Source organism: Taudactylus pleione, unplaced genomic scaffold, assembly GCF_031769625.1.
Source record: "Taudactylus pleione unplaced genomic scaffold, aTauple2 ptg000040l, whole genome shotgun sequence".
Classification (NCBI taxonomy): domain Eukaryota; kingdom Metazoa; phylum Chordata; class Amphibia; order Anura; family Myobatrachidae; genus Taudactylus; species Taudactylus pleione.
Genome location: NW_028284442.1, coordinates 27,419,878 through 27,444,482, shown reverse-complemented (window position 1 = coordinate 27,444,482; position 24,605 = coordinate 27,419,878). Strand labels below are relative to the sequence as shown.

Here is a 24,605-nt window from a genome sequence, read left to right as displayed (position 1 = left end):
ATTACTTCCTTGTGCTAAGCTGTTCCTGTTATAACTCTCCTTTTGTTTTGCTACAGTATATTTGGTCATTCTTTTCCGCTAAATTTAAGTTGCATTGTACTGACGCTGGTTTTTGTTTAGTTTTCTGGCTCAGTGGTTTCTAAACTGGGTGCCGAGGGGCACTTGCAGAGGTGCCATGGATTGGTGGTCCAAGACTAAATCAAATTTATTTATGGTCAATGTGATTGGCAGCCACCAGTATTGGTTTTGCAATCATAAAGTATGTGGACAAACAGAGAAGCCACCCTGTCCACGACCACAGAACTCATTGACAAGTCAGCACAATTTACATAATATAATAATCTTTGCTGAACGTCTTAATAAGAAACTTTTGGCCTAGGACTGCAATGAAAATAATTCTGATACTCTAGGGCAGTGGTTCTCAAACTTGGTCCTCAGGACCCCACACAGTTCACATTTTTTAGGTCACCCAGCAGGTGCACAGGTGTATTCATTACTCACTGACACATTTTAAAAGATCCACAGGTGAAGCTAATTATGTCACTGCTGATTATGTGAGACCTGGAAAACATGCACTGTTTGGGGTCCTGAGGACCGAGTTTGAGAACCTGTGCTCTAGGGCGCCCTGATTCAGGAAATTTTGGGAACCACATTTTCACCAACAGAAGACTGGATAGAGCCCCTGGCACAGCATAGTCTACAATCTCGGCAATGATGCTTCTAATCAGGATACTGTGAGCTGTTACACTAAGTCAGTACTATCCTCCAAGTGTTTGGCTGTCCTAAGGTAAGTTAGCGGTGGTGGTTATTGGGCGTCAATAAGATAACATGTGCCCCAATTGGTACCCCAAGATCTATATGGATTTGATCTCTCAGGGAAGGAAGCCAATGGGAACGATAACATTTCAATCTGAATAAAATCTCCTCAGAATAATTTCAGGGTGGATGATAAACAGGTTCAATATATTATTGCAAAGTCATTAAGTGGCCACGATTAGCCATCATGTGTGGTGCATAGGCCTTGCTAAACTAGGATGCACTGTGATCCTAGCATACGTTTTTGGTAAAGCCTACTATTCTAACTTTACATTTTAGGAACAAACCGCTGTGCAAGAAAACCTGAAACTCCACCAAAACCCCTCCATATAGAAACACAGACTCACTAAGACATTTATTTAAATTTTCCAGTAAATTCTAAATAAACTGCAGAAGAACCAATTGCTTAATACTTATGTACCCCATTTGATAACAGGATCATTTGCATAACATTAATCTCACTGCTGCTCTTTTATTTGGCATACCTGTGCGCTTTTCCCTACTTTATATCAATGCTGTAGATTACTGAGAGGCGCTGGCATAGGAGCAGGATTAGTAAAGGTACTACAACCCTATATTTATCTACTGTAAGTTTTAAGGCCGAATGCATAAAAATATTTGCTAATTACTTTACATAGTTTTTATGACATTGCCATATCTCCAGTTCTACTTGCAGAGCTCAGCATCCAGTAAAGATGATATTGCTTCATCTCAAATTCCCATGTTCTCGTCATCTCATCTCAGAGCTCACTGCCAATCTAGTCAATGTGCAATAATCCCTCTCACAACATGTTAGGAATCTGGGCCTGATTCAGACCCGCTCGCAAGCGGGTCGATGGTGCCCTAGTGCGCATGACGGAGGCTGCTCCGTCGTGCGCATGCGCAAGACCCAGCTGGCGTCGGGGAAGCCGTCGCTCCGGGTCTCGCACCAAAGGGGTCGTGCTGTCGATGTTGATTGACAGCACGCCCCCTTTGGTGGGCTTGCCGGGGGCGTGGCTGCCAGACGGAGGCATTCCCATGGGAACGCCTACCGTCTGGGTCCGGCCCCACTGACATCACTAGTGATGTCAGTGGGAGTGATTTTGGCTCTGATAGAGCCAAAATCACTCCAGGGCTTGCGGTCACCGAGACCCTACCGCATGGTCTCGTCGCGATGGTCTTGACCATCGCGACCATCTTTTTGGCCGCTCGCATATGCTGTGGGTGGTCACTCACAGCTATGCGAGCGGCCAGGAGGCCACTCCAAGTTTAGGTAGGAGGGCCCTGATTCAGAGCGAGTGCTCTGGTCAGAGCGTCCGGCTCTGAATCAGGTCCTCTGTCCCCAAAAAAAGGCTAAAAATATTAAAACTGAGCTGGCACAGTGATAGAAGACAAGTCACTGAATGTGCTCATAGCCTGCATACACAGAGAGAACTCTTACAGGATATGCATGTAAAAGCCAAATATATAACGAGGGTGCATTTCTTTGTAGGTGCAGTGAGGATGATTTTTCATAGCCTGAACTACATTACTAAAAAATAGCTAAGAGAAGTCAATGGACAAAAGTCTGTGTAAAGGTCATTTAAGTTGAATTTGTTTTTTAAATTTGACATACTGAACTCAAGAGCCACGTCTAAATTCTTCCCCGTAACAGCCCAAATGAGTAGTCTATCCCGTATGTCCATCAGTATTCACCATTGCAAACAAAAGAAGAATGTACTGGAAAAGAAGTTACATTAATGAATAGAATCCTTGGCTTCATGCCATAGTAAGAAAACATTGCCCGAGTTCCACCACCAGGTGCTGCTATGAGGTCACTTTTCAAATGAAAAAAATAGGTTTCCTGAAGCTACAGGCCCACATTTCTGGTACAAAGTCTTCTATCTAGGGCAAGAGTTAAAATGCTGACAGGAACGGTAACAGTCTTATGAGACCATAAATTACCAACAACTTGGATCCCTTGTTCAGCCCTACTTTTGATGAACAAACGTAGAATACGCTCAGACGGAATTTATTAGAATTGCGTTTATTGAAAAAAAAAAACCTTAAGTCTTAAATAGATCGGTAAAGAACATTTACTAAATTTACAAGCCCAGTGTTATCGCAACTCCATAGGCCTGCGCATACCTGAGGTATAAAATACATATTCTATAAATTATTTGGTGACCTACTGGGTTGTCAGAAGCCAGAATAGCTTGATCCCACTAATTCCTCTGGCGTTTTAATACATATTATTAAACTTTAATTAGTAGTGCATTTCCAATTATTTTATCTCTTTAATAAACTTTTTTTTCAAATGAAAACGATTACTGAACAACGCTGTTGATCACTATCCCTGTCTAGATCATAGAGAATTGGACACAGGCGAGATGGAGTGTGGTGACTTGCAAACACATGCACCTTTTATTATTCTGCTTAAAACCAAGTTTTCGGAGGCTTTGACGCCTCTCTGTATTTAGAATGGTTATTTGTGTGGAATGCTGACGTTGAACGCTGTGATCGCCCTTCCTTTTTCTTTGAACTGACAGCGGCTTTCGCTGAACCGTTTAATCATAGCGTTCTAGAAATGACTGTTATAATTGGGCTTTCAGCCTACATTGGTGAGAGCTAGTGTGTTAAGTGATATTAATCCTTAAGTGCTGACACTGTGATTTGATATTAATTCTTTGTGACTATAAATGCTTGTCTGCCATCATAAACTATATTGTGTCTTGAATTTGCATACCAGAACTAGAATTGTCTTGCAAATGAAAAGACAAAGTAGGGAAAGGTGAATTTGGAATAAACATGGTATGCAGTATGTGCATACTTACATCACTTTCAATATTTATTGGAGAGAGCATAGCTACGAGATAGATCAGCCAGACATATGACCCTCCACGTCATAAGGGATTTACTGCCAAGAAGTGAAGTCTACCTCTCCTGCATCTATCTCTCTGCAGGAGCTGTTCCCACATCACCATGTTCTTAATGCCTTGTTCCCAATTCACAAGAGGAAAACCATGTTTTTCATTTATTGCTGAAAAAATAACAATAATTAAGTACACTTGGAAGATCACATGACTGGGACCCTTTTCAGGCATTTTACTCTGCATCTGCTGTCTGTTGTTTATTCGCTCTCTTACTTCAATCAATGTAACACCCTTCGAGTTCAGCTCTTCCCTGGATAGTAGCTGCAGGCACAGTGATTGCTGGGCCCGGTCCAAGGAACATTAAAGCCTGTGATCCCATCACAGAGACATTACAGAGCTGCGTGCTGTTGGTCTCCACGCAGGAGGTGATTGGTTCTCACAGGAGGGGATACTGCAGTCTATGCCAATAGCGGGGGCTATGTGGGTTCTGATTCTTCATCTCCCAGACAACGGCAGGAGGGGGGAACGTATAGCTCAGGCATGCCCTTTTTAAGCAGAGCTTTTAATTAGCTGCAGACATCGTATGGCTCAGCAAACCCCAAGACAGAAACAGAGGGTGCAGCTGGGTGCAATCTGACCCCAGTCATTATACTGCAGAGCTGTAAAATGAGATAAAGTAAGGAAGCGATGTTCTGTGGGTCCTGCAATATGTACAGGTTAATAGGGGATGATCTCCTGGTCTTGAGTGTCATGAAGCTGCTAATGGAGTTATACTTCGCAGGTCTACTGAGCTGACGTAGCACATTGTTTCATTTCCTTTCTTCGCACCTGCTTGTTGGAGGTGGCAAATGACTTCAGTGTCTCTAGTAATCAGCGGAGAGGCAGGCCCGGGAGTCTCACAGTGCAAACTGCAACTTGGTCACTTAGTCTGGCTCCGCGGCTCTTCCTGACACTGGCAGTCCGTCGTCTTTACACACTCACCTGGAGCTGGCGCCTTTCTGGGATGAGGATTCTATAATGATACAGATAAAAGTTACAGCTGTACCAGGTACAATGTGTTACAGAAAATAAGGGACGAAGAAGTAAAGGGAAGTCATGGGATGGACAGGACTGGGAGGTGTTATATAGAGATGAAATGGGATAAGCATTATAGGCGGTATATGCCCAGCAGGGGGAATGTAGCAGATGAAAAGTGATGGCAGGAGGAGAGAAAAATAAAAGAAATGTGGAAAAGGGAAGTTACATGAGGACAAGGAAAAGCAAAGGAGAATATGAACTAAATAGAGAGAAAAAGTGGGAAATAGAGGAAAAGTTGATTGAGGGCAGAGAGCAAATGAAAAGGAAATAGGGATCCTGATATGGACGGGAGAGGAATGACAGATGGGAGAAGTAGCAGCTTCCACTTTATATACAGCATCATATTGTTAACTATTTATTACTATATACTTAAACCATAAATACTTAATATTTATTATTAAACGCACAGAAATCATTCACAATAACACGAGCATTCTCCTTTGATGTCATTGGGGATTATGCTCAGTGGTATTTGTGATGCACTCCTGCTGTTGCATCATTTTTTTGGCCGAAAACTTGCACTGCTGGTGTATTAAGACTAGATGAGCAAGGACACCTCTGTTTATATGTATTTCTATTAAGGTATGTGTATATCTATACATATATATAGCTATAATTTTAGCTGAAATACCCGCCATTGCTAGGTTTAAATCTTATCTTAAAGTTATGTGATGTCATCCAAATCCACCAAGTGGAAGGCCCAGAACAGGCTCCCTGGGTCAAAGTTCTGCCCGGAGCACTCCGCCGTGAGGTCCGACCAGGACCCCAACCCCCTAGTATGTCTTCTGGGATCCAATGTTACCACTCTGTGAGGTTTTCGGCCAAATCCATCCAGTGGAAGGCTCAGAACAGGCTCCCTGAGTCACAGTTCTGCCCAGCAACAGGAGATCTGACCGGGACCTCCAACCCCCCTAAAACCTTGCCAGGATCCATCTGCACCACCTCACATTGGTTTCATCCCAATCGGTGCAGGAGTGGCCGAATGCATAACCGGACAAATAGACAGACTAATGAATTTTATATATAAGATATCTATCTATCTACATATCTAGACGAAACGTGTTGGGTATTTTACTGTATGCGGATTCTCAGATAAGCTGTTTTTTTACTATCTCTAATGTACAGGCATTCATTTGCAATATTGAAGCTCTGAAATTGTAAACTGGGTTACACTATGTATGTCTATTTTTATGTTTTTGGATTGCCATTAAAACTGTGAAAAACATTACTGATGTCAGTGATCTTATGAGGATCTTCACAAAGGACATGAGATAAGCTGTCATAATTTTATGCACATGGTACGTGTTCACTCTTAGCCCTCTTCACACAATTTTGGTGTTGTTTCACAGTTATTGCACTAGGTGGCGCCCTTGTTTTTTGTTATATTTCATTATATATATATATATATATATATATATATATATATATATATATATATATATATATATATATATATATATAGTACAGTGCTAAAGTTTTAGGCAGCTGTGGAGAAAATGCTGCAAAGTATGCTTTCAAAAGTAGAAGTGTTAATAGGTTGTTTAGGGAACAACCTCCCTGTAGAGTTCCTTCAAAAACTGTGTGCAAGTGTACCTAGAAGAATTGGTGCTGTTTATAAAGGCAAAGGGTTGACCAAATATTGATTTGATTTAGATTTCTTTTCTGTTCATTCACTTTGCATTTTGTTAATTGATAAAAATAAACAATTAACACTTTTTCCACAGCTGCCTAAAACTTTTGCACAGTATACACTCAGTGGCGTACGTTCATTCCAGACGCCCGGTAGCAAGTTATAATTTGGTCCCCACCCCCCGTCACAGCCGCTGACACTGTAATGTAGCAATTCACATGCAGGCAGGCTATAGATAGACAAAGGCAGCTGATGGTCTGACATGGAGCTCTCCAGTAGTGTATGGTGGCTTCTCAGGTGCCGGGAAGGGGTGCCATGTATTAAGCGGCCATGGCGGTACACTCCGGGTACATACAGTAGTTACTGCCCTAAGTGGGGTGAATATATTGTGGGCAATGGTTGAGGTGCCCCTTAAGAGCTGGAGCCTGGCGGCAGGTGCTTCCATTGTCTCCCATAGTTCTGCCCCATGCCATACATTATTAGGTACACTATTCAGGACCTTCCCTCTCTGTCCCCAGATCAGCCTTATTTCTTTGTGGCATAGATTCAACATGGTGCTGGAAACAGTCCTTAAAGATTCTGGTCCGTGGTGACATGATCGCATCACGCAGTTGCTGTAGATTTGTTGGCTGCACATTTTATGCTGCAAATCTCCTTTCTGAACACATCCCAAAATTGCTATACCGATTGAGATCTGGTGACTGAACTCCTTGCCATGTTTGTGGAACAGGGAGAGGTATGATATGTTAACATGGTTACAAAGTCAATATTGACCATGTCAACATTCATCATGTTGACACTCATGAAATGTCGGCATCCCTAACCCTGCCTGTACAGCCTGATACTAATCTCCCCACTGCCTAAACCTCCCTAACCTTAATGTTGACATTCCTGCAATATCGACAGAAAATTTCGACATGTTGCCTGTTGACATTTAAATGATGTCGACACCATAACTGTCAATATTATAAATGTCGACCTATTGACTACATCCCGTGGAACCAGCTTAAGATGTACTGTGCTATGTGCCACGGTGTGTTATGGTGCTGGAAGTAACCATTAGAAGATGGCTAGACTGTGGCATTCAAACAATGCACAGTTGGTATTAAGGTGCGTAATGTGTACAATAAAACATTCTGCACACCACACCACCACCCTGCACCGCTGACAAAAGGCAGGATGGATCCATGCCATACCATTTGCATATTTCTGCAGAAATCAAGATTTGTCAAACCAGGCAGTGTCTCCTCTTTTCAACTGTCCAGTTTCGGTGATTCTGTGCCCCAATGTAGCCTCAGTTTCCTGTTCTTAGCAAACAGGAGTGGAACCCGATGTGGTATCCAATTTCTAGTTTCCACGTGCTGTGCATTCATAGATGCTCATTGTTATTTGATTTGCGGTAATCTTGAATCAGGTTGGCCATTGTTCTCTGACCTCTCTCATTAACAAAGCATTTTTGCCCAGATACCTGCTGTTCTCTGGAAGTCTTATGATTTGTGCACCATCCTGTAAAACCTAGAAACTGTGGTGTTAAAATCCCAGTAGATCAGCAGTTTCCCAATTACTCAAACCACCTCATCTGCCACCAACAATCGTTCCACAGGACAAAGTCACTTAGATCACATTTCTGTTCCATTCTAGTGTTTGGTCTGAACAACAACTGAACCTTTTTGTCTTATGTCTTCGTGCTATTATGCATTCAGTTACTGCTAAATGATTGGCAGATTAAATATTTCCATTACCGAGCATGTGTACCCAATAAAATAGTGTCTACTGAGTGTATGTGTGTGAAATGCGGATCACAATGCTAGCACAGTAATACAATTATGAAATATAACAGAGAACTCTTATGGACTATGCAACATATTAAGTTGACCCGTTATCCGTGTATGTCCACAGATGGCAGCAAGGCATAAGCAAAATCCGTGACCTTTGTGCACAGCGAGTCTCTATAACTACAGTAAATTTCTGCTTTGTGCCATAACGAATAAGCAAAGGACAGGTAACAGCTGACTGGCTCTTAGCAGGCAGTAAGGCAGGAAACCCTGCGTTCTGCAGACTGAGTTTATTTCACAATAGCCAGTTACAGAACAGCAATGAAACTGTACAATTACTAACAGGAGCGTAGAGAACACAAAACACTGGCTGCAACACTGCTCCTAAACATTTACCATTTATCTGTGTAATGTAGAATTAACAGGATATATACACTAAAAAGGGTTTCTACTTTAATACATTCACTAAATCTCCTCCCTTCCCAATAACAGCACTTTTGGTGGTTCCTTTGCAGGGATGTCCAGATTTACTGTGTGTAGCATAGTTCCGCCCCTTATTTATGGCTAGTTCCCATGATGATCACCTTCAGAATGGCCAAATAAGTGGTACTAAGTAAAGCTGATTGAGCAGGGGGTTGAGGGATGCAATAAAGCAAAATATTATTGTTGAAAAGTATTTAGAGGACAAACCCTTGCTATAACAGTGATTGGGGCAGCACGTCCATCACAAACAAAGGATAACCAATAATTTATATATCTACATATGAAAGTAACACACTGGCAGCAAAGTCATCTCCTAGGTACTAATGATACATTAGTACCTAGGAGATACATTGTGTAACACCTTGAAGGATAAGAAATAGCAGTTTGGACATACTATATATATATATATGACATAGTGCACCCTGCAATATTGTTACTATTTTTAAGACCAAATCTCCTGAAGACCTGTCTGGAAGCTGCACGCTGCCGTCTTTGTATACGTGAAGCATGAGCTCCCTTTAATATACCTTTTTGTTATATGAACAGAATGGATGTGTCACTAATGTAAATCTATGTACATTAGAGTTCTGAAAGCTATTACTCAGTAACCACTGATACTCAATTCATGAAGTCATCCTTTCTACCCTTGTATAATCTGCAACAAACTCTAATTGTGTAATAGTCCCATTATTGTTGATTAAATAGCACAAGGGCAGAGAGACAGCAATATAAAATGCTACTTAAAAACCTTAAAATGGCACAATAACTGTGTTAGGGGAAATTATAAATAAGCAGAACTAACTGGCTCCAAGCAGAAGACGCCTGGCTATCGCCTTCATCTTACACTGACCTCTACCCTTTTCTATGTACAGCCTCCTACAGGCACAAGGCTCCCGCAAATCCATTAAGAATACACTCATCTCTTTATGAAAGAGAATATAGATTCCTCAGCCTTCCACAGATTGCTGTTCACACTATTCAGTGCATAACCCACATTGTAATAACCTTCTGCTACAGAATACAGTCTCTGTATACATGTTTGAGCAGATTCAGCACCTATTGACCATTGTTAGATCAGATACGGAGACTATCCATGTTTGAGCCCAAGTGGATCCTTCATACTTAGTCACCATAATAGGTACATTTACAATGCAATGTCACAGTCTGACTAAAGGCAGTACTGCACATCTGTCACCACTAGGTGGTGCAATTGGTGTGCAGAAATCAGGGAGAATGTTTGGAGCAACATTCATTTTGTCAGGATATCAACAAAATTTTTTTAATCAAAACATAACATAACATTAAAACAGATATGATGAGCATTTATATACCATAAAAGGAATACACTACGATTAAAATGTGGATGTATAAAGGTTGCGATAGTAGATGGAAGAAGTTGAATTAGAACAACGCTGGAAAGCAGGCTAGCAAAGCTAAGTGAGACAAAGCTCGGACACTAGAGTGTATTTGTACTGAGTTCAGAAAACCGGTTCCTTGTGCCAGGGCTCACCTTTGTTTGCCTCGCAGAGATGCGGGCTGGCCGATGAGACTCATGGTTCACAGTCCAAGGACCAAGGGACTGGTTTGAGTAGAAGTCCATGGGATAGGTCTTTTGCCACTCTGCTTCCTTAAGAGCCACGGAGGCCTAGAAAATGCATACAATGAATTAGCAGTCACATCCATATAATAGGACAGAACAACACCACTTAATACATAGAGTAGCATTTGTTTACTACAGAGACTCTCAGCAGAAACGCTGCAATATGGTTTACTTTCGCCTTGACACATTCAGCATTGTTGACCCCTACTTAGGCCTATTACAAATGCAGTTCCAGCTCCCTCAGGGATAAGAAACCACTATGGCTGTCACAGGAGACTCAAAATCAGCAGAGCCATAAATGTGGTTCTAGGGTGGGTTTGGGTAATGATTGCACATTTCTGGGAGCCCCTGATTAGCATTCACATGATTGGGGAGAAATCGATTGTACCCTGACAAAGCAGATTTGAATGAAGCCAATCATATTATGCAGAAAGCATATGGCTTCATTCTAGCCTCCCTTGGAGGGTGCTGATCCCACAGGAATGTGGGCAATTCAGGTGAGAGACAACCCCTCTCACCACTAATAAATATATATATATATATATATATATATATAAATAAAATTGTGATTTCATGGTATAGGTAGTTCAAAATATATACAATTGTGGTACCCCAGGATAGTAATGTAAAACCCCAGTGTCAGCCTATGGAGTCAGGACCTGTCAGGAGCAACAGGCTGAGAGAGTAGGTGGCTGGCAGAAGTCCAGAGACAACTGTGGGAGCTCTCTAATGGGATCAGGTCCTAAAATACAGTGACTCCAGGGAGGTGGGTGAATATATTACATATAGATCTTATTATCCAGCCTGTCGTAAAGAAGAACCAGCAGCCCTGCTGACAGGAATACTTTAAGCTACAAGCATCATACAGAAGTTCATCTGGAAATATAAGTAGAAGGCTGTAACTGCAGTATATTATAGAGCCACGCATATTGCAAAGTCAGTCATCACTGCAGAAACTAGTCACTCTATACTACAGAGCCAGCAAATATTGTAGAGCAGTCATTAGCCCAGGACCAGTTACCATTACCAAGCCATTCTATCTACTGTACCAATTACAGGACTAAAATATATTGCAGTGCCAATAGTTACTTAAGAGTCCAATCTGATGTACTGTTTACACTTAAAAGGGCAGAATTCAATTGTTTGCGCCCCCCTTCGCGCCTGATGGAGCTATTAAATTGTCGCTCCTGTCGGGCGCGATCAGCTGCTGGCGCTGGCATTTCAGCTCGGGGGGTGGCGAGCTGAAATGCAGGAACAGTGAACCATTTGGGAACCCAACCGGCACTTTTCTCGATCGGTCAGGTGTAGCTGTAGGTGTGGCTATACCCAACCTCTATGGGCGCTGTCAGCACGATAATTGGCATCAATTGATTAGCGCCCCACATCTCCCGTCACTTTAGACAGGAGATCGGGCGCGCTAAAACAATTGAATTCCGCCCAAAGTCTCCTGGATATAAAGAGATAAAACAATAAACAATATTTTAAAATCATACATATATACCATAAATAACGAAGGAGAGAATCCATTAGGAATAGCTATTATAATCAGCTACTACTTCTTCAAGTAAAAATGATTGAATTACTGTAGAAATCACAATTTTACCGCTCTTCATCCAGAATTTATTTGAATAACTATAACACATGTTTTAAGACATTGTAAGTGCACCAACGAGTTTCATTTAACTAATCAACACTGGTGGTAATAAGGGGTTATGTACCAATAATATAGTTAAATCTGTTCAGATATCGCTGTGTGTTATTAAGTACTGAGGAGTAGGTAATAGGGATGTGTATCTACATAGAGTATCTATTTAGCCAAAGGAGTATAGGTGATATTTTGGAAAAGGTCTACAGTTATTTTACTTTAATGACTTTAACTGCTCGTTGGTGTGTTGAGGTTTTAGATGCATTTGCCTAATACAACTCTAAAGGTACAGTTATATGGACTAGAAGTGCTCCAGTCTAATAAAACAGAGTTGTTATCTAAAGACCTGTGTTATTATTGTGTCGGGGGTCGGGTTGCCTTTACCCCTCTGCCATGGAAGAAAGGTAGGAAGCACACCTGTTGCATTTGAATGAACCTATCAAAACCACCAGGCTCCTAATGGGGGAGTTATACAATTTTCTAAGTTATCACAAGGGGAATTCCAATGTAAAGGATATATGGGTTTTTAGTAAAGTTTCTAAACATGAAAAGTGGTGGTGTTGTCCATAGCAACCAATCAGATTTTATCATTTTCTAGGATGTAGTGGAGAAATGATAGCTACAGTCTGATTGGTTACTATTGGCAACACATCCACTTTTCATGTTTAGAAGCTTTTTTACTAAACCTACCCCATGGAATTAATTTCATTGCCAAACAAAGAGAACTCCCAGGATGCAATGAGACTGAAGACAAGCCCATGGATACACCCAAGAGACTCATCAAGCTCCTGACCAAATGGACATTTAAAGAATAAAATATAATTGGTAGCACCCCGTGTTTGATTGCATATAAAAGTTTTCAGCCTGCTTGAATGGGCAGAGCATTGAAATGTGAACTGCTTGATACAGATATCTGTATGGCGCATGCAAAGATTCTTTTTATATTTTGATAGATTATTTTAATATCATCATTTTGTAAGGATATCTAATAATAAATAAGAATATTTTAACAACCCACTGGCACTGAAACCTTGTCCTCGCTTTTACCAGATTGTTTAAAGCAAGTCCTTAAAAGTCTGAATGCCACATAGGGGGACATTTGATCGCTAAATGCCTGGCCATGCTTCGTCCATTATTGTGGTTTATTCATATATCAGGGCCAAATACCTCCCGGATGTATGAATAAATAATCTGTCCAAGAGGGAGAGGGTTAACTCATCTCTCAGGCAAATCACATTCTCCCTCTTTCAGCATCTAAACGGCACTTGCAGGGAGTCTGCGCGTGCACTAGTCAAAAATCCCCACCGACACCCTTTATTTACAGGCAAAACGAATACACCATAGTCATACAGTCAGGGACAGGTGGACAGCACTGTGGCAGTGCCAGCCTTAGCGGACGAAATCAAAAGGAAGAGTGGGCGAAACAGTCAGTGCCACTGACCGTTTCATAACTTAGACCACCACTTAGGTGTCCTTTCTGATTAATAGGGGGGCCGATAATGACTGGGGCGCATAGTGGATCGGTCATTCAGATCACATCCCTGCATTCATACATGCAGGGGACCAGTAACTGCAGCACATAATGTGCGCAGTTACAGGAAACACAAATAACACCACTTCTTACATCTACCCCATAGAGTTCTACATGCTCTCAGGTCACTCCCATAGACAACCATTGTACTGCACAGAGTATGAATGTTCGTGAATTCTGCAGGCAATGACATTTAGCAAAAGTATTCAATGCTTGTCAGAAAGTGTGCGTATAGATCTATTCACTCATATTTCTTTACATCACTTTAATTGTGTTCATTAGGCTTCAACAATGTGCATTTACCATGTAAGACTAACACCCTCGTATAAAATCCCCAACTCGGTTCTGCCCCCAAAGGTCTATTGTCCCCTAATGGGACAGTATTTTAAAAAGGTCTGTCATAACAGTTCCCTATAAACATTAAACCAGGCTGAAAATACTTCCCAAAAACAATAGCTGTAAACAGATATGATTAAACACATTTTCTTATAATGTTCTTTTATTTTGTAGCCGGGTACCAAAAGAGTGAAACAGCGCAGTAACAAGCTGTAATGCAGAGAATCTCACCTCATACGGAGTAAGCAGCGGCTTAGAGAAGGCGGTCCCCCAATCTATAGAAAGTCTTGGGCAAGCTACCTGCACCCACCTGCAGAGAATGAAATGACAATTTGTTGTTTGATATTGCGAGCTAGTTAAATGCTCCTGGGTGACAAACAGGGGTTGCAATGGTCTAAAGAAATTACTCGGTCAAGTATTCTCGTGACAGACAATACAAACGCCAGTGTCTGGTGTGAAACCATTCAGTAATTTACAGAATGCCAAGGGGTATCTTTACTAAAGTGCGGGGTTTTAGAAGTGGCGATGTTGCCCATAGCAACCATTCAGATTCTACTTATCATTAATCTAGCACCTTCTAGAAAAACAAGAGATATGGTAAGAACTTACCTTTGTTATCTCTGTTTCTACGAAGTCCATAGGGTCCACAGGGTTGACCTTGGGGTATAGGTTGGGAACCAAATCCGGGCACCACGCAGTTAAAGCTTTTAGCTCCCAGGATGCACTTGGGTCCACTCTCCCTATAACCCCACCCCCAGCCAGAGGCACCTCAGTTTGTAAGTAGCCAAAGGCCGGAGGAGGAGAAAAAAAAAAAAAGAGAGAAAACTGGAACACTCGATAACCATACTCACAGAAATGGGAGACGGAAAACCGGTGACCAGTCACACAGCCCATTTGAAGCCAGGTGCGTCAGGGCGGGCGCCCTGTGGACCCTATGGACTTCGTAGAAACAGAGATAACAAAGGTAAGTTCTTACCATATCTCTTGTTTTCTACTTCAGGGTCCATAGGGGGTCCACAGGGTTGACCTTGGGGATGTCCCAAAGCAGTTCAACCAAGGGAGGGGACGCTCCTGTGCTGAGAGGAGAATCCGCCGCCAAAAAGGAAGCATCCTGAGAGGCAAAGGAAAACAATGCCTAGAACCTTAAAAAGGTGTGGACAGAAGACCAGGTGGCCACCTAGCAAGGCAAACCAGCCAAGGCGCCACAGCGAGCCACCCACGAGGGTTACATGGCCCGAGAAAAAAACAAGCAGCAACAACAGAAAGGCCTACCCATGGGTAGGCCCCTGAAGAAGACATACGAGGCCGTCCAGCCAACATATGGCCATAGGCCGGCCATCCTTTCCTGTTAAAACCAGAAATCTCAGACCACCAATAAGGAGTCCGATTTCCGTCAGGAACTTGAATGGATCACATAAATCCACAGAGGCCGGACCACAGTCAATGAGGCCACACCAGCCGAGAGGACTGGGGACTGAATGGCCGCACCATAAGTTCCAGAATAATATGGAACCTGAAAATCACTAAGATGAAACACAGGGTGAGAGCAACTCACACCCTAACAAGATGCCCTCCAGAAGAGGGAGCCACATGAGAACGCTCCCAATTCCGACACTCACCTGGTTGATATAAACTCCCTGATAGAAAGAGAGAAAGCCAAAGCAATAGACCATGTAATGGCTATTACAACCAGCGGTTCCATTAACTTTCCCCGGAGTTAACGAAGAACCACTCCTAACTCCCAAGGAGTCCCTAGGGAGGACAAATGGAGGCATAATCCAGAAAACACTCCAAAGGATGAACTGGATATCAGAGCGGAGCAATTCCATAACCTAATCATTCTGACAGTGTAGAGATCTGCACTGTCAGGAAGGCCAGGCCGAGGGAGAAACCCAAGCCAGCCGGAAGGAATGCCAGAATATCTGGAAATCCTGGACACCAGAGGATCGTATTGATAGGTATAATACCATAAGAATTATGGCTGCCACAGTTTGTGGTAGGTCCCCGCAAAAGCTGATCCATGTGCTCCAATCATTCCAACGATGACAAAGCCATGGAAGCCGTAAGACCACTGTAGGGACGTAGTCAAAGACAAACGACCCAGGTCCAAGGCAAACCCCAGGACCCTGAGACAACAGGTCTGGGTAGTGAAGCATCAGGAATGGAGTATCGATGGAGAGACTCCAAAAAACCAAGTACCCCCGACATCTGGGGCAACCAGGAGCCACCAGCAGGAAAGCATCTCTGTCTCGATTGAAACACTTCCCTCGAGGAAGAATGGAGACTGGAGAACACAGGTACGTAAATCGGAAGAACCCCTTCACCGACAAAGAGTCACTGAAGGTTGCTTCAGAATCCCCAGAGTTGGACTGTAACACCATAGTGTGATAGAGTCAGAAGGCCATGAGTGTCACCTCAGGAGGGCCCCCCCCCTGCTCACCAGGAGATGAAACCTCTCTTGGGGAAGAGACTAGTCCCCGGGATGCACGTCGTAACGGCTGAGGACTCCCGCTTCCCAATGGAGAGCACCTGAAATGAACACTGTCGAGATGGTCGGGAGGAGACCCTCAGACAATGTCCGAATGTATGACATACCTGACATTGCCACCCAACGAACAGTATTGCTAAAAAGGAAGCCACTGTTCTGACCCTGTCGGACTGAACTTTTTTAGGTTCACCGGGAAACAAGGGCTATGCCAGAGTGAAGCCCAAGATAGGCTAAAGTTCCAACAAGTTAATTGACAGGGTGGAATCGACAGACATCCAATTGCACTGAAATGGATGCGAACCAGACACTGTCCTTAGCAAAGAATACCCTGGACGAGATGGCCATAGTCACCCGAAAAAGGACCGACTTGCCTCCGGGGAGAGCATCATCGTTTGAACAGTGATCAGACAGAAAAAACTTGTTCCATCTGGAGATAAGCCAATTATGGAAAGGCCTAGAATGGAACTAAGCCCATTCCACCCTTCCAAAGGCAGACACTGAATAGTGGACCATGCATCCCAGAGTGTAAAGACATATGGCGACTGCGCAGACATCCATGTACTCCTAATGGAAGAGTGAAGATGCCGTCTTATGCCAGAAGAATTCTCAGATTCTGAGAATCCAGCAGGGCTCCTAGGTGAAGAATACCCAGAGAGGGATGCAGGGAGGACTCTTTTGTTTTTCCCATTGATTAAACGTCTGCACCCTGAAGAAGCCACAGTCAACCAGACCCGGCTGTAAAGTACCCCGGTGATCCTGCTAAGAGCAGGAGGCCATCCAGGTACAGGAGCATTGGGATATACTGAACAGAAGAACTGTCAGAAAATCCAAAACGCTGGTAAACCCCTGTGGGGCTGAGATCAGTCCCAACAGGCAGAGCCCGAAAAATCGTAAGTGCTGTGATACAGCAAACCTCAGTCCATGCTGAGGTAAGGTCTCTGTAAGTACCCGTAGGCACGCGTCCTGTATATCCAGTGATACCATAAAGTCCCCGGGTTCCAAACATAGTATGATGGAGCATAGGGATTGCTTCCTGAACCCAGGTAGCTTTAGGAACTGGTTCAGGGAATTGAGACAGAGAATAGGCCAAAGAGGACCATTCAGCCACCGCACCAGAAAGAAAGCAGAACAACCAGTCCCTCGCTGAGAAAGTGGGGATGGCCCAATTAGCTCCGCTTACCGCAACAACTGTATAGCTTTCTGGATTTGTAAGGCCCTGCTCCGAATAAGGGCCTGCGTACCATCACATGGAAATAGGCCGCCTGAGCAAAGAGAGGGCGTACCCTCCTACCCACGTAGCCGCGGCAACTAGACACTAGTACCGGGCAAACTGAGAAATCGCCATCTCCCAGTGGTAGGCCTGTCTCGTCAGGCTGACGATATATCCGTAGGTTCAGAAGCAGGATCGGCTGGCAGTCTAGGCCTGCTCGGAACTGGATATGTCGGCCCTTGTAAAGGCCGACAGTCTATGAAGAAACAGACCTTTAGGCTGACCCAGAGGACAAAAAGACTTAATAGTCTGAGGCCCCGCAGTGAGCATAGCTGACAGCGGGAAATTTGTACTGCCACTGTCAAGGTCAGATATACCCTATAGATGGTATCTGCACCTCTGCATTCCCAGAGCGCAGCCATAGGGTATTACGGAGGATACCGTCGCAGCCGGAACTCTGAAAGTTTGGAGCTGGTATCCAATATAGGCATGTCCACCTATGACAACTGCATATATTACGTGAGCGACCAAATACATTTGAACCCCAGACGTGTTGGAGGGGAAAAAACATTACAAATGCATCAGCTCAGTATGCAATAGTATTAACCAACCATGCTATCGCCATGGTAGGATGGGTAACAACCCCTGAAAGCGAGTATACTGATTTCAGGCAGAGTTACCACCTACGGATCAGAAGTATCCGACCACGCAGGAATGGGATGCGTAGTAACGTCTGTAATCCGACGAGTAACACGCCCATCCACCCCAGGAGGGGCTCATGATGACCCTCAGGGAATTTGGGACAGGAGACCAAACACTGTTGTAATACCTCATATCTGGCAACAGCCAGAGTCCCGCCATGCGATCCACCCGCTAGTCAGCAACAGGGACCCAGAAGGCACGTAATACTGAGGGTGTATGATACAGGTGCAGGTCAACATTCACTCTAACCAGAATGGACCTGCTACCAGCCCTAAAACAGGGATAATAATACTTGAGATAGGCTTCCCCCCCGTGTAAGAGGGAAAGAGCCCAAAACAGTATCCAGTTCACGGTAGAGCCAAGTGGGAAGTAAGCACAGGGCGTCCACCACGCCAATTTGCGTTTCATAGAAAAACGACTTCCACCCAGGGTGGCTGTTGTGGTAATCCCTGCCAGGGGCATGACAGACTATCGTGGCACCAGGGGGAATTCATATACTCGAAAAAACCCCTGTAGGGAGCGGTAGTCTGTGTCACAGGCGAAGAATGCAAGAAACTGCGAGATACCCTGAGATGAAAAAGGGCAGTATGGTGAAGTAACCCCAAGTGAGGTACAACAATGGGGCCCGCCCGGCGATCCGCAATTAAGAGGATCCCGAGAAAACAAACCGCCCAAGGGGGTCGTGAAAGGGGCCGGCACCCGATGACGCCACATACAGAACCCTTTAAGAGTTAAATCCTCCGCACTAACACCTGCAGCACATGGCTTGCAGGATAGTAAAAATGGGTGCAGTATAACGCTCTATCTCCTGGTCAGACATATCTGACCAAGCCTTGTGATCAAGCAGCGCTATACTGGTCCTGACTGAAACTAAAAATTAGCTGCAGGGACCCATTTTCAGCGTATGCAACACACAGTTCCACTCAAAATATGGCAACGTGCAGCACGCAACAGTATGTGACAAACCTCACAAATATTAACAAGTATATAAATGTGAGGTTTCAGAACCACCCCAAGTACAGTTGTATTAGGGCAGATAAGGAAAGGGATAGATATACACTGACAGGTGAGAGAATAAAGTACAGTCAGCACTAGCATAAGTCACATACAATGCAGATATACACATATATACATAAACATGTCATATAATATACTGCACTATTACACTGCATGCAACTTACTCAGATTCAGTGTCTGGGAAGGCTACAGCGCTGTGTACACTGACCTAATGGTGAGGTACGCAGGGGGACTGGACTCACTGCCATCTCCAGAGATTTCTGCTGCACCACAGAGAAAATGGCCGCTGGAGACCTCAGAAGAAGCGTGGCCCGCGGAGGAAGCAGCTCAGCGACGCCAGACTATGGATACTGAAAGGCGCGCTGAGCTGAGGGGAGGAGCCGCTGTAACAGGGAAGGCTGTCTCCCCTGGCCGGCTATTAACCCCCGGGACGCCGGCTCCCTGCACCGAACACTAAGTCCCTGGTGGTCTAGTGGACACACGGGGTATGGGGGGCCCGCCGCCACTGCCGGCGCCTCCGGTCTGTCCCCAGAGACCGGAGGCACAGGACTGCATTTCAAATGCGCGGATCACCGCAAGCGGTGACCCGCGCCTTACCTGCTCCCCGTGAATCCGGCAGCAGTCCTGGGCGCCCGCAGAGTCCGGCTAGTACAGACTCTGGGGTCCCGCTGAGATCCCCAGATCTGTACTGGCGTCTCAGCGCCAGCGGGGTGACGGAGCGGCAGCTTAGACGTCCTATGGACAGTCTGACGCTGCCGCTCTGAAGAATCCAAAGGAAAAATAAAAAACTCTGTCCTTTAGAAAAAAATAAAGCTTAGGGGCTGCTAATCAGCTCCCCACTGCACTAAACGGTGACCCGATTCCGGCCGGGCACCAACTTAAACTGAGGTGCCTCTGGCTGGGGGTGGGGTTATAGGGAGAGTGGACCCAAGTGCATCCTGGGAGCTAAAAGCTTTAACTGCGTGGTGCCCGGATTTGGTTCCCAACCTATACCCCAAGGTCAACCCTGTGGACCCCCTATGGACCCTGAAGTAGAAATAATAGCTAGAATCTGATTGGTTGCTATGGGCAACAACGCTACATCTAAAAACCCGCACTTTAGTAAATATACCTCTGAGAGAGGACAGGAGTGCTTGTAACCTGTAGAGAACTACAAAAGGGCAGATCAACCATGAGTCCATAGGCACTGGTCGCTGAAAGGGTTAAATATCGTGAGATCTAACTGGTTGTTTAAATTGTTAAGAAAAAAAAAAAAGATAGGTGTAGTCTTTGTAACTGGTCATGAAATACTTGGCTTATAACTTAATGTAGCATCCCGTTCTGTCTGGTGAAGGATTCTGTTCCACCACATTTGTGGTTTATGATACTTTTTTTTTTTTTTAATGGACTGGCTGCATTTTCTTCTAACAAGCTTTCATGAGCTAACCTCTCCTTTTCATCAGGTCAGAAATAATAGGCATCTCATTAATGTTAGTAACTTTAACATTCTAGTTAAATATAAACAGTTAAAGAAAAAAAATTGCCATGATTTTTCTTTCTTACATCTAACTTTTATTTTCTCAACTCAACATTTTCTATAGCAGTTGAGATCCCTAAACGGTTTGCACCTAAAAGCTTTTAAGAGATAATGCAGTTAGTACAGAAAAAAACAGGATGTCTGCAAATCATATTGTACATTTCATTTATATGACACCAATATATACTGTGTCATTTAATAAACAGTAAAGCACAGTTACTACATATGTACAGGATGTGCAGATAACATAACATTTGAATCTGCTAATAACTTGGAAGACAGATAAAAATAGACAGAGATAGAAATGGGGATAGGTAGGAGATACATAGACAGATATTGAGACAGAGGGGGAGATGGGGAGAGAGAAACAGAGGGAGAGGGGACATAGAGAGAGGGGGTCATAGAGAGAGGGGGCAGAGAGGCAAACAGAGAGAGAGAGAGCGGAGAGAAGGGAGAACGGGACAGAGAGATAGGAGGCAAGGGGACAGACAAGGTGTGAGAGGAAGAGAGATGCAAAGGCAGAAAGATGAGAGAGAGAAAAGACGCAGAGGCACAGAGAGATAGAGACGCAGAGAGAAGCAGAGGCACAGAAAGAGAGACGCAGAGGCACAGAAAGAGAGAGACGTAGAGGCACAGAGCGAGGGCGAGACGCAGAGGCACAGAGCGAGGGCGAGACGCAGAGGCACAGAGCGAGGGCGAGACGCAGAGGCACAGAGCGAGGGCGAGACGCAGAGGCACAGAGCGAGGGCGAGACGCAGAGGCACAGAGCGAGGGCGAGACGCAGAGGCACAGAGCGAGGGCGAGACGCAGAGGCACAGAGCGAGGGCGAGACGCAGAGGCACAGAGCGAGGGCGAGACGCAGAGGCACAGAGCGAGGGCGAGACGCAGAGGCACAGAGCGAGGGCGAGACGCAGAAGCACAGAGCGAGGGTGAGACGCAGAGGCAGAGAGCGAGTCGCAGAAGCACAGAGCGAGGGTGAGACGCAGAGGCAGAGAGCGAGTCGCAGAAGCACAGAGCGAGGGTGAGACGCAGAAGCACAGAGCGAGGGTGAGACGCAGAGGCACAGAGCGAGGGTGAGACGCAGAGGCACAGAGCGAGGGTGAGACGCAGAGGCACAGAGCGAGGGTGAGACGCAGAGGCACAGAGCGAGGGTGAGACGCAGAGGCACAGAGCGAGGGTGAGACGCAGAGGCACAGAGCAAGGGCGAGACGCAGAGGCACAGAGCGAGGGCGAGACGCAGAGGCACAGAGCGAGGGCGAGACGCAGAGGCACAGTGCGAGGGTGAGACACAGAGCGAGGGTGTGAGACAGAGGCACAGAGAGAGAGACGCATAGGTACAGAGAGAGACGCAGAGGAGCAGAGAGGGACGCATAGGTACAGAGAGAGATGCAGAGGAGCAGAAAGAGACGCAGAGGCACAGAGAAACACGCAGAGGCACAGAGAGCACGAGAGAGTATGGTGCAGGGAGAGAGAGACGCATAGGCACAGAGAGAGAGATGCAGAGGCACAGAGAGATAGAATGAGGCGCAGGGAGAGAGACGCAGAGACACAGTTAGACAGAGTGAGACACAGAGGCACAGGGAGTTAGACAGAGTGAGGCGCAAGGAGAGAGAGGGATAGAGACGCAGAGGCATAGAAGAGAGACACACACAAAGGCACAGGGAGAGAGGGAGAGAGACGCAGAGGCACAGGGAGAGAAAGACAGAGAGAGAGAGAGAAAGACACCTATGCAGAGAGACACAGAGGCACAGAAAAAGAGACACACACAGAAGAACAGAGCGAGGGTGAGACGCAGAGGCACAGAGCAAGAGTGAGACGCAGAGGCACAGAGCAAGGGTGAAATGCAGAGGAACGCCGAGAGGGTGAGGCACAGAGAGAGAGATGCAGAGGCAGAGAGAGAGAAATGCAGAGGCACAGAGAGAGAGAAGCAGAGGCACAGAGAGAGCGACACAGAGGTATATAGAGAGAGAGACAGAGTGAGGTGCAACTAGAGAGGGGACGCATAGGCACAGAGAGAGAGACGCATAGGTACAGAAAGAGTGACGCAGAGGCACAAAGAGAGAGACGCAGAGGCACAGAGAGCTAGAATGAGGCGCAGGGAGAGAGATGCAGATACACAGAGTTAGACAGAGTGAGACGCAGAGGCACAGGGAGTTAGCAGAGTGAGACGCAGGGAGAGAGAGGGATAGAGACGCAGAGGCATAGAAGAGAGACACACAAAGGCACAGGGAGAGAGATAGAGAGACGCAGAGGCACAGGGAGAGAAAGACAGACAGAGAGAGAGAGAGAGAGAGAGAGAGAGAGAAAAAGACACAGATGCAGAGAGACACAGAGGCACAGAACAGAGGAACAGAGCGAGGATGAGACGCAGAAGCACAGAGCGAGAGTGAGACGCAGAGGCACAGAGCAAGGGTGAAATGCAGAGGGACGCCGAGAGGGTGAGGCAGAGAGAGAGAGAGAGATGCAGAGGCACAGAGAGAGAAACGCAGAGGCACAGAGAGAGAGACGCAGAGGCACAGAGAGCGACGCAGAGGTATATAGAGAGAGAGAGAGACAGAGTGAGGTGCAAGTAGAGAGGGAGACGCATAGGCACAGAGAGAGAGACGCATAGGTACAGAGAGAGTGACGTAGAGGAGCAGAGAGATGCAGAGGCACAGAGAGAGAGACGCAGAGGCACAAAGAGAGAGACGCAGAGGCACAGAGAAAGACGCAGAGGCACAAAGAAAGAGACGCAGAGGTACAGAGAGAGAGACTGAGTGAGGCACAAGGAGAGAGGGAGACGCAGAGGCACAGAGAAAGAGACGCAGAGGCACAGAGAGGGAGATGCATAGGCACAGAGAGAGAGAGAGACGCAGAGGCACAGAGATAGTGAGAAAGACGCAGAGGCACAGAGAGAGTGAGACAGAGGCCCTCATTCAGAGGCGGTCGCAAGAAGCGATCGCTCTCTCTGAATGAGAGTGGCCGCTTCTATTTTTTTAGTGCGGCCTCCTGGTCGCTAGCTAAGCTGTGGGTTACCACCCACACTGATGTCAGTGCGGCCGCCCACAAAACTGCAAGCGTTCCGTCAGGAATGCCTCTGTTTGTGTAACCACCCCCCGCCCCGCCTACAAATCGGGGCCGAGCTATCGATCAACATCGACATCTGCCCCTTTTGTAGTGAACTCCGGAGCGAGAGTGTTTCTCTCTCGCTCTGTGGCTTGCGCACGGGCAGCTCAGCACTTGCGACCGGGTCTGAATGAGGTCCCGAGTGAGGTGCAGGGAGAGAGAGACGCATAGGCACAGAGAGAGGCACAGAGGCACAGAGAGAGAGAAAGACGCAGAGGCACAGAGACAGTGAGAAAGACGCAGAGGCACGGAGAGTGAGAGAGTGAGGTGCAGGGAGAGAGAGACGCAGAGGCACAGAGAGAGAAATCAAGAGATGCAGAGACACAGGGAAAGAGATGCAGAGGCACAGGGAAAGAGATGCAGAGGCACAGGGAGAGAGAGAAAGACGCAGAGACACAGAGAAAGAAGCAGAGGAACAGAGAAAGAAGCAGAGGAACAGAGAGAGAGAGACAGACGCAGAGGCACAGAGAAAGACGCAGAGGTACAGAGAGTGAGACCGAGTGAGGCGCAGGGATAGAGAGACGCATAGGAACAGAGAGAGAGATGCAGAGGCACAGAGATAGAGAGAAGGACGCAGAGGCACAGAGAGAGAGTGTGAGGTGCAGGGAGAGAGAGAAGCAGAGGCACAGAGAGAAATCGAGAGACACAGAGAGAGAGAGAGAGACGCAGAGACACAGAGAGTAAGAGAGATGCAGAGGCCCAGAGAGAGAGAAATAGAAAGATGCAGAGGCACAGATAGGGAGAAAGATGCAAAGACACAGAGAGAGAGAAAGAGAGACAGAGAGAGAAAGAGACGCAGAGGCACAGAGAGAGATGCAGAGGCACGGAGAGTTAGAGTGAGGC

The 24,605-nt window shown here is 45.7% G+C and overlaps 1 protein-coding gene across 1 annotated transcript in view; it reads right to left on the bottom strand.

Annotated features, from left to right (window-relative positions):
* Window positions 1–2,805: 2,805 nt before the first annotated feature.
* Window positions 2,806–24,605, bottom strand: part of DPH1 (diphthamide biosynthesis 1) — a 279,881-nt gene continuing 258,081 nt past the window's right edge. Inside the window, exons 10-12 of the mRNA XM_088453866.1 lie at window positions 13,956–14,034; window positions 10,123–10,257; window positions 2,806–4,659 (exon numbers count right to left, since the gene is read on the bottom strand). Coding sequence (XP_088309992.1) covers window positions 4,567–4,659; window positions 10,123–10,257; window positions 13,956–14,034 — 307 coding nt within the window. The 3' untranslated portion in view covers window positions 2,806–4,566. The remainder of the gene's footprint in view (window positions 4,660–10,122; window positions 10,258–13,955; window positions 14,035–24,605) is intronic.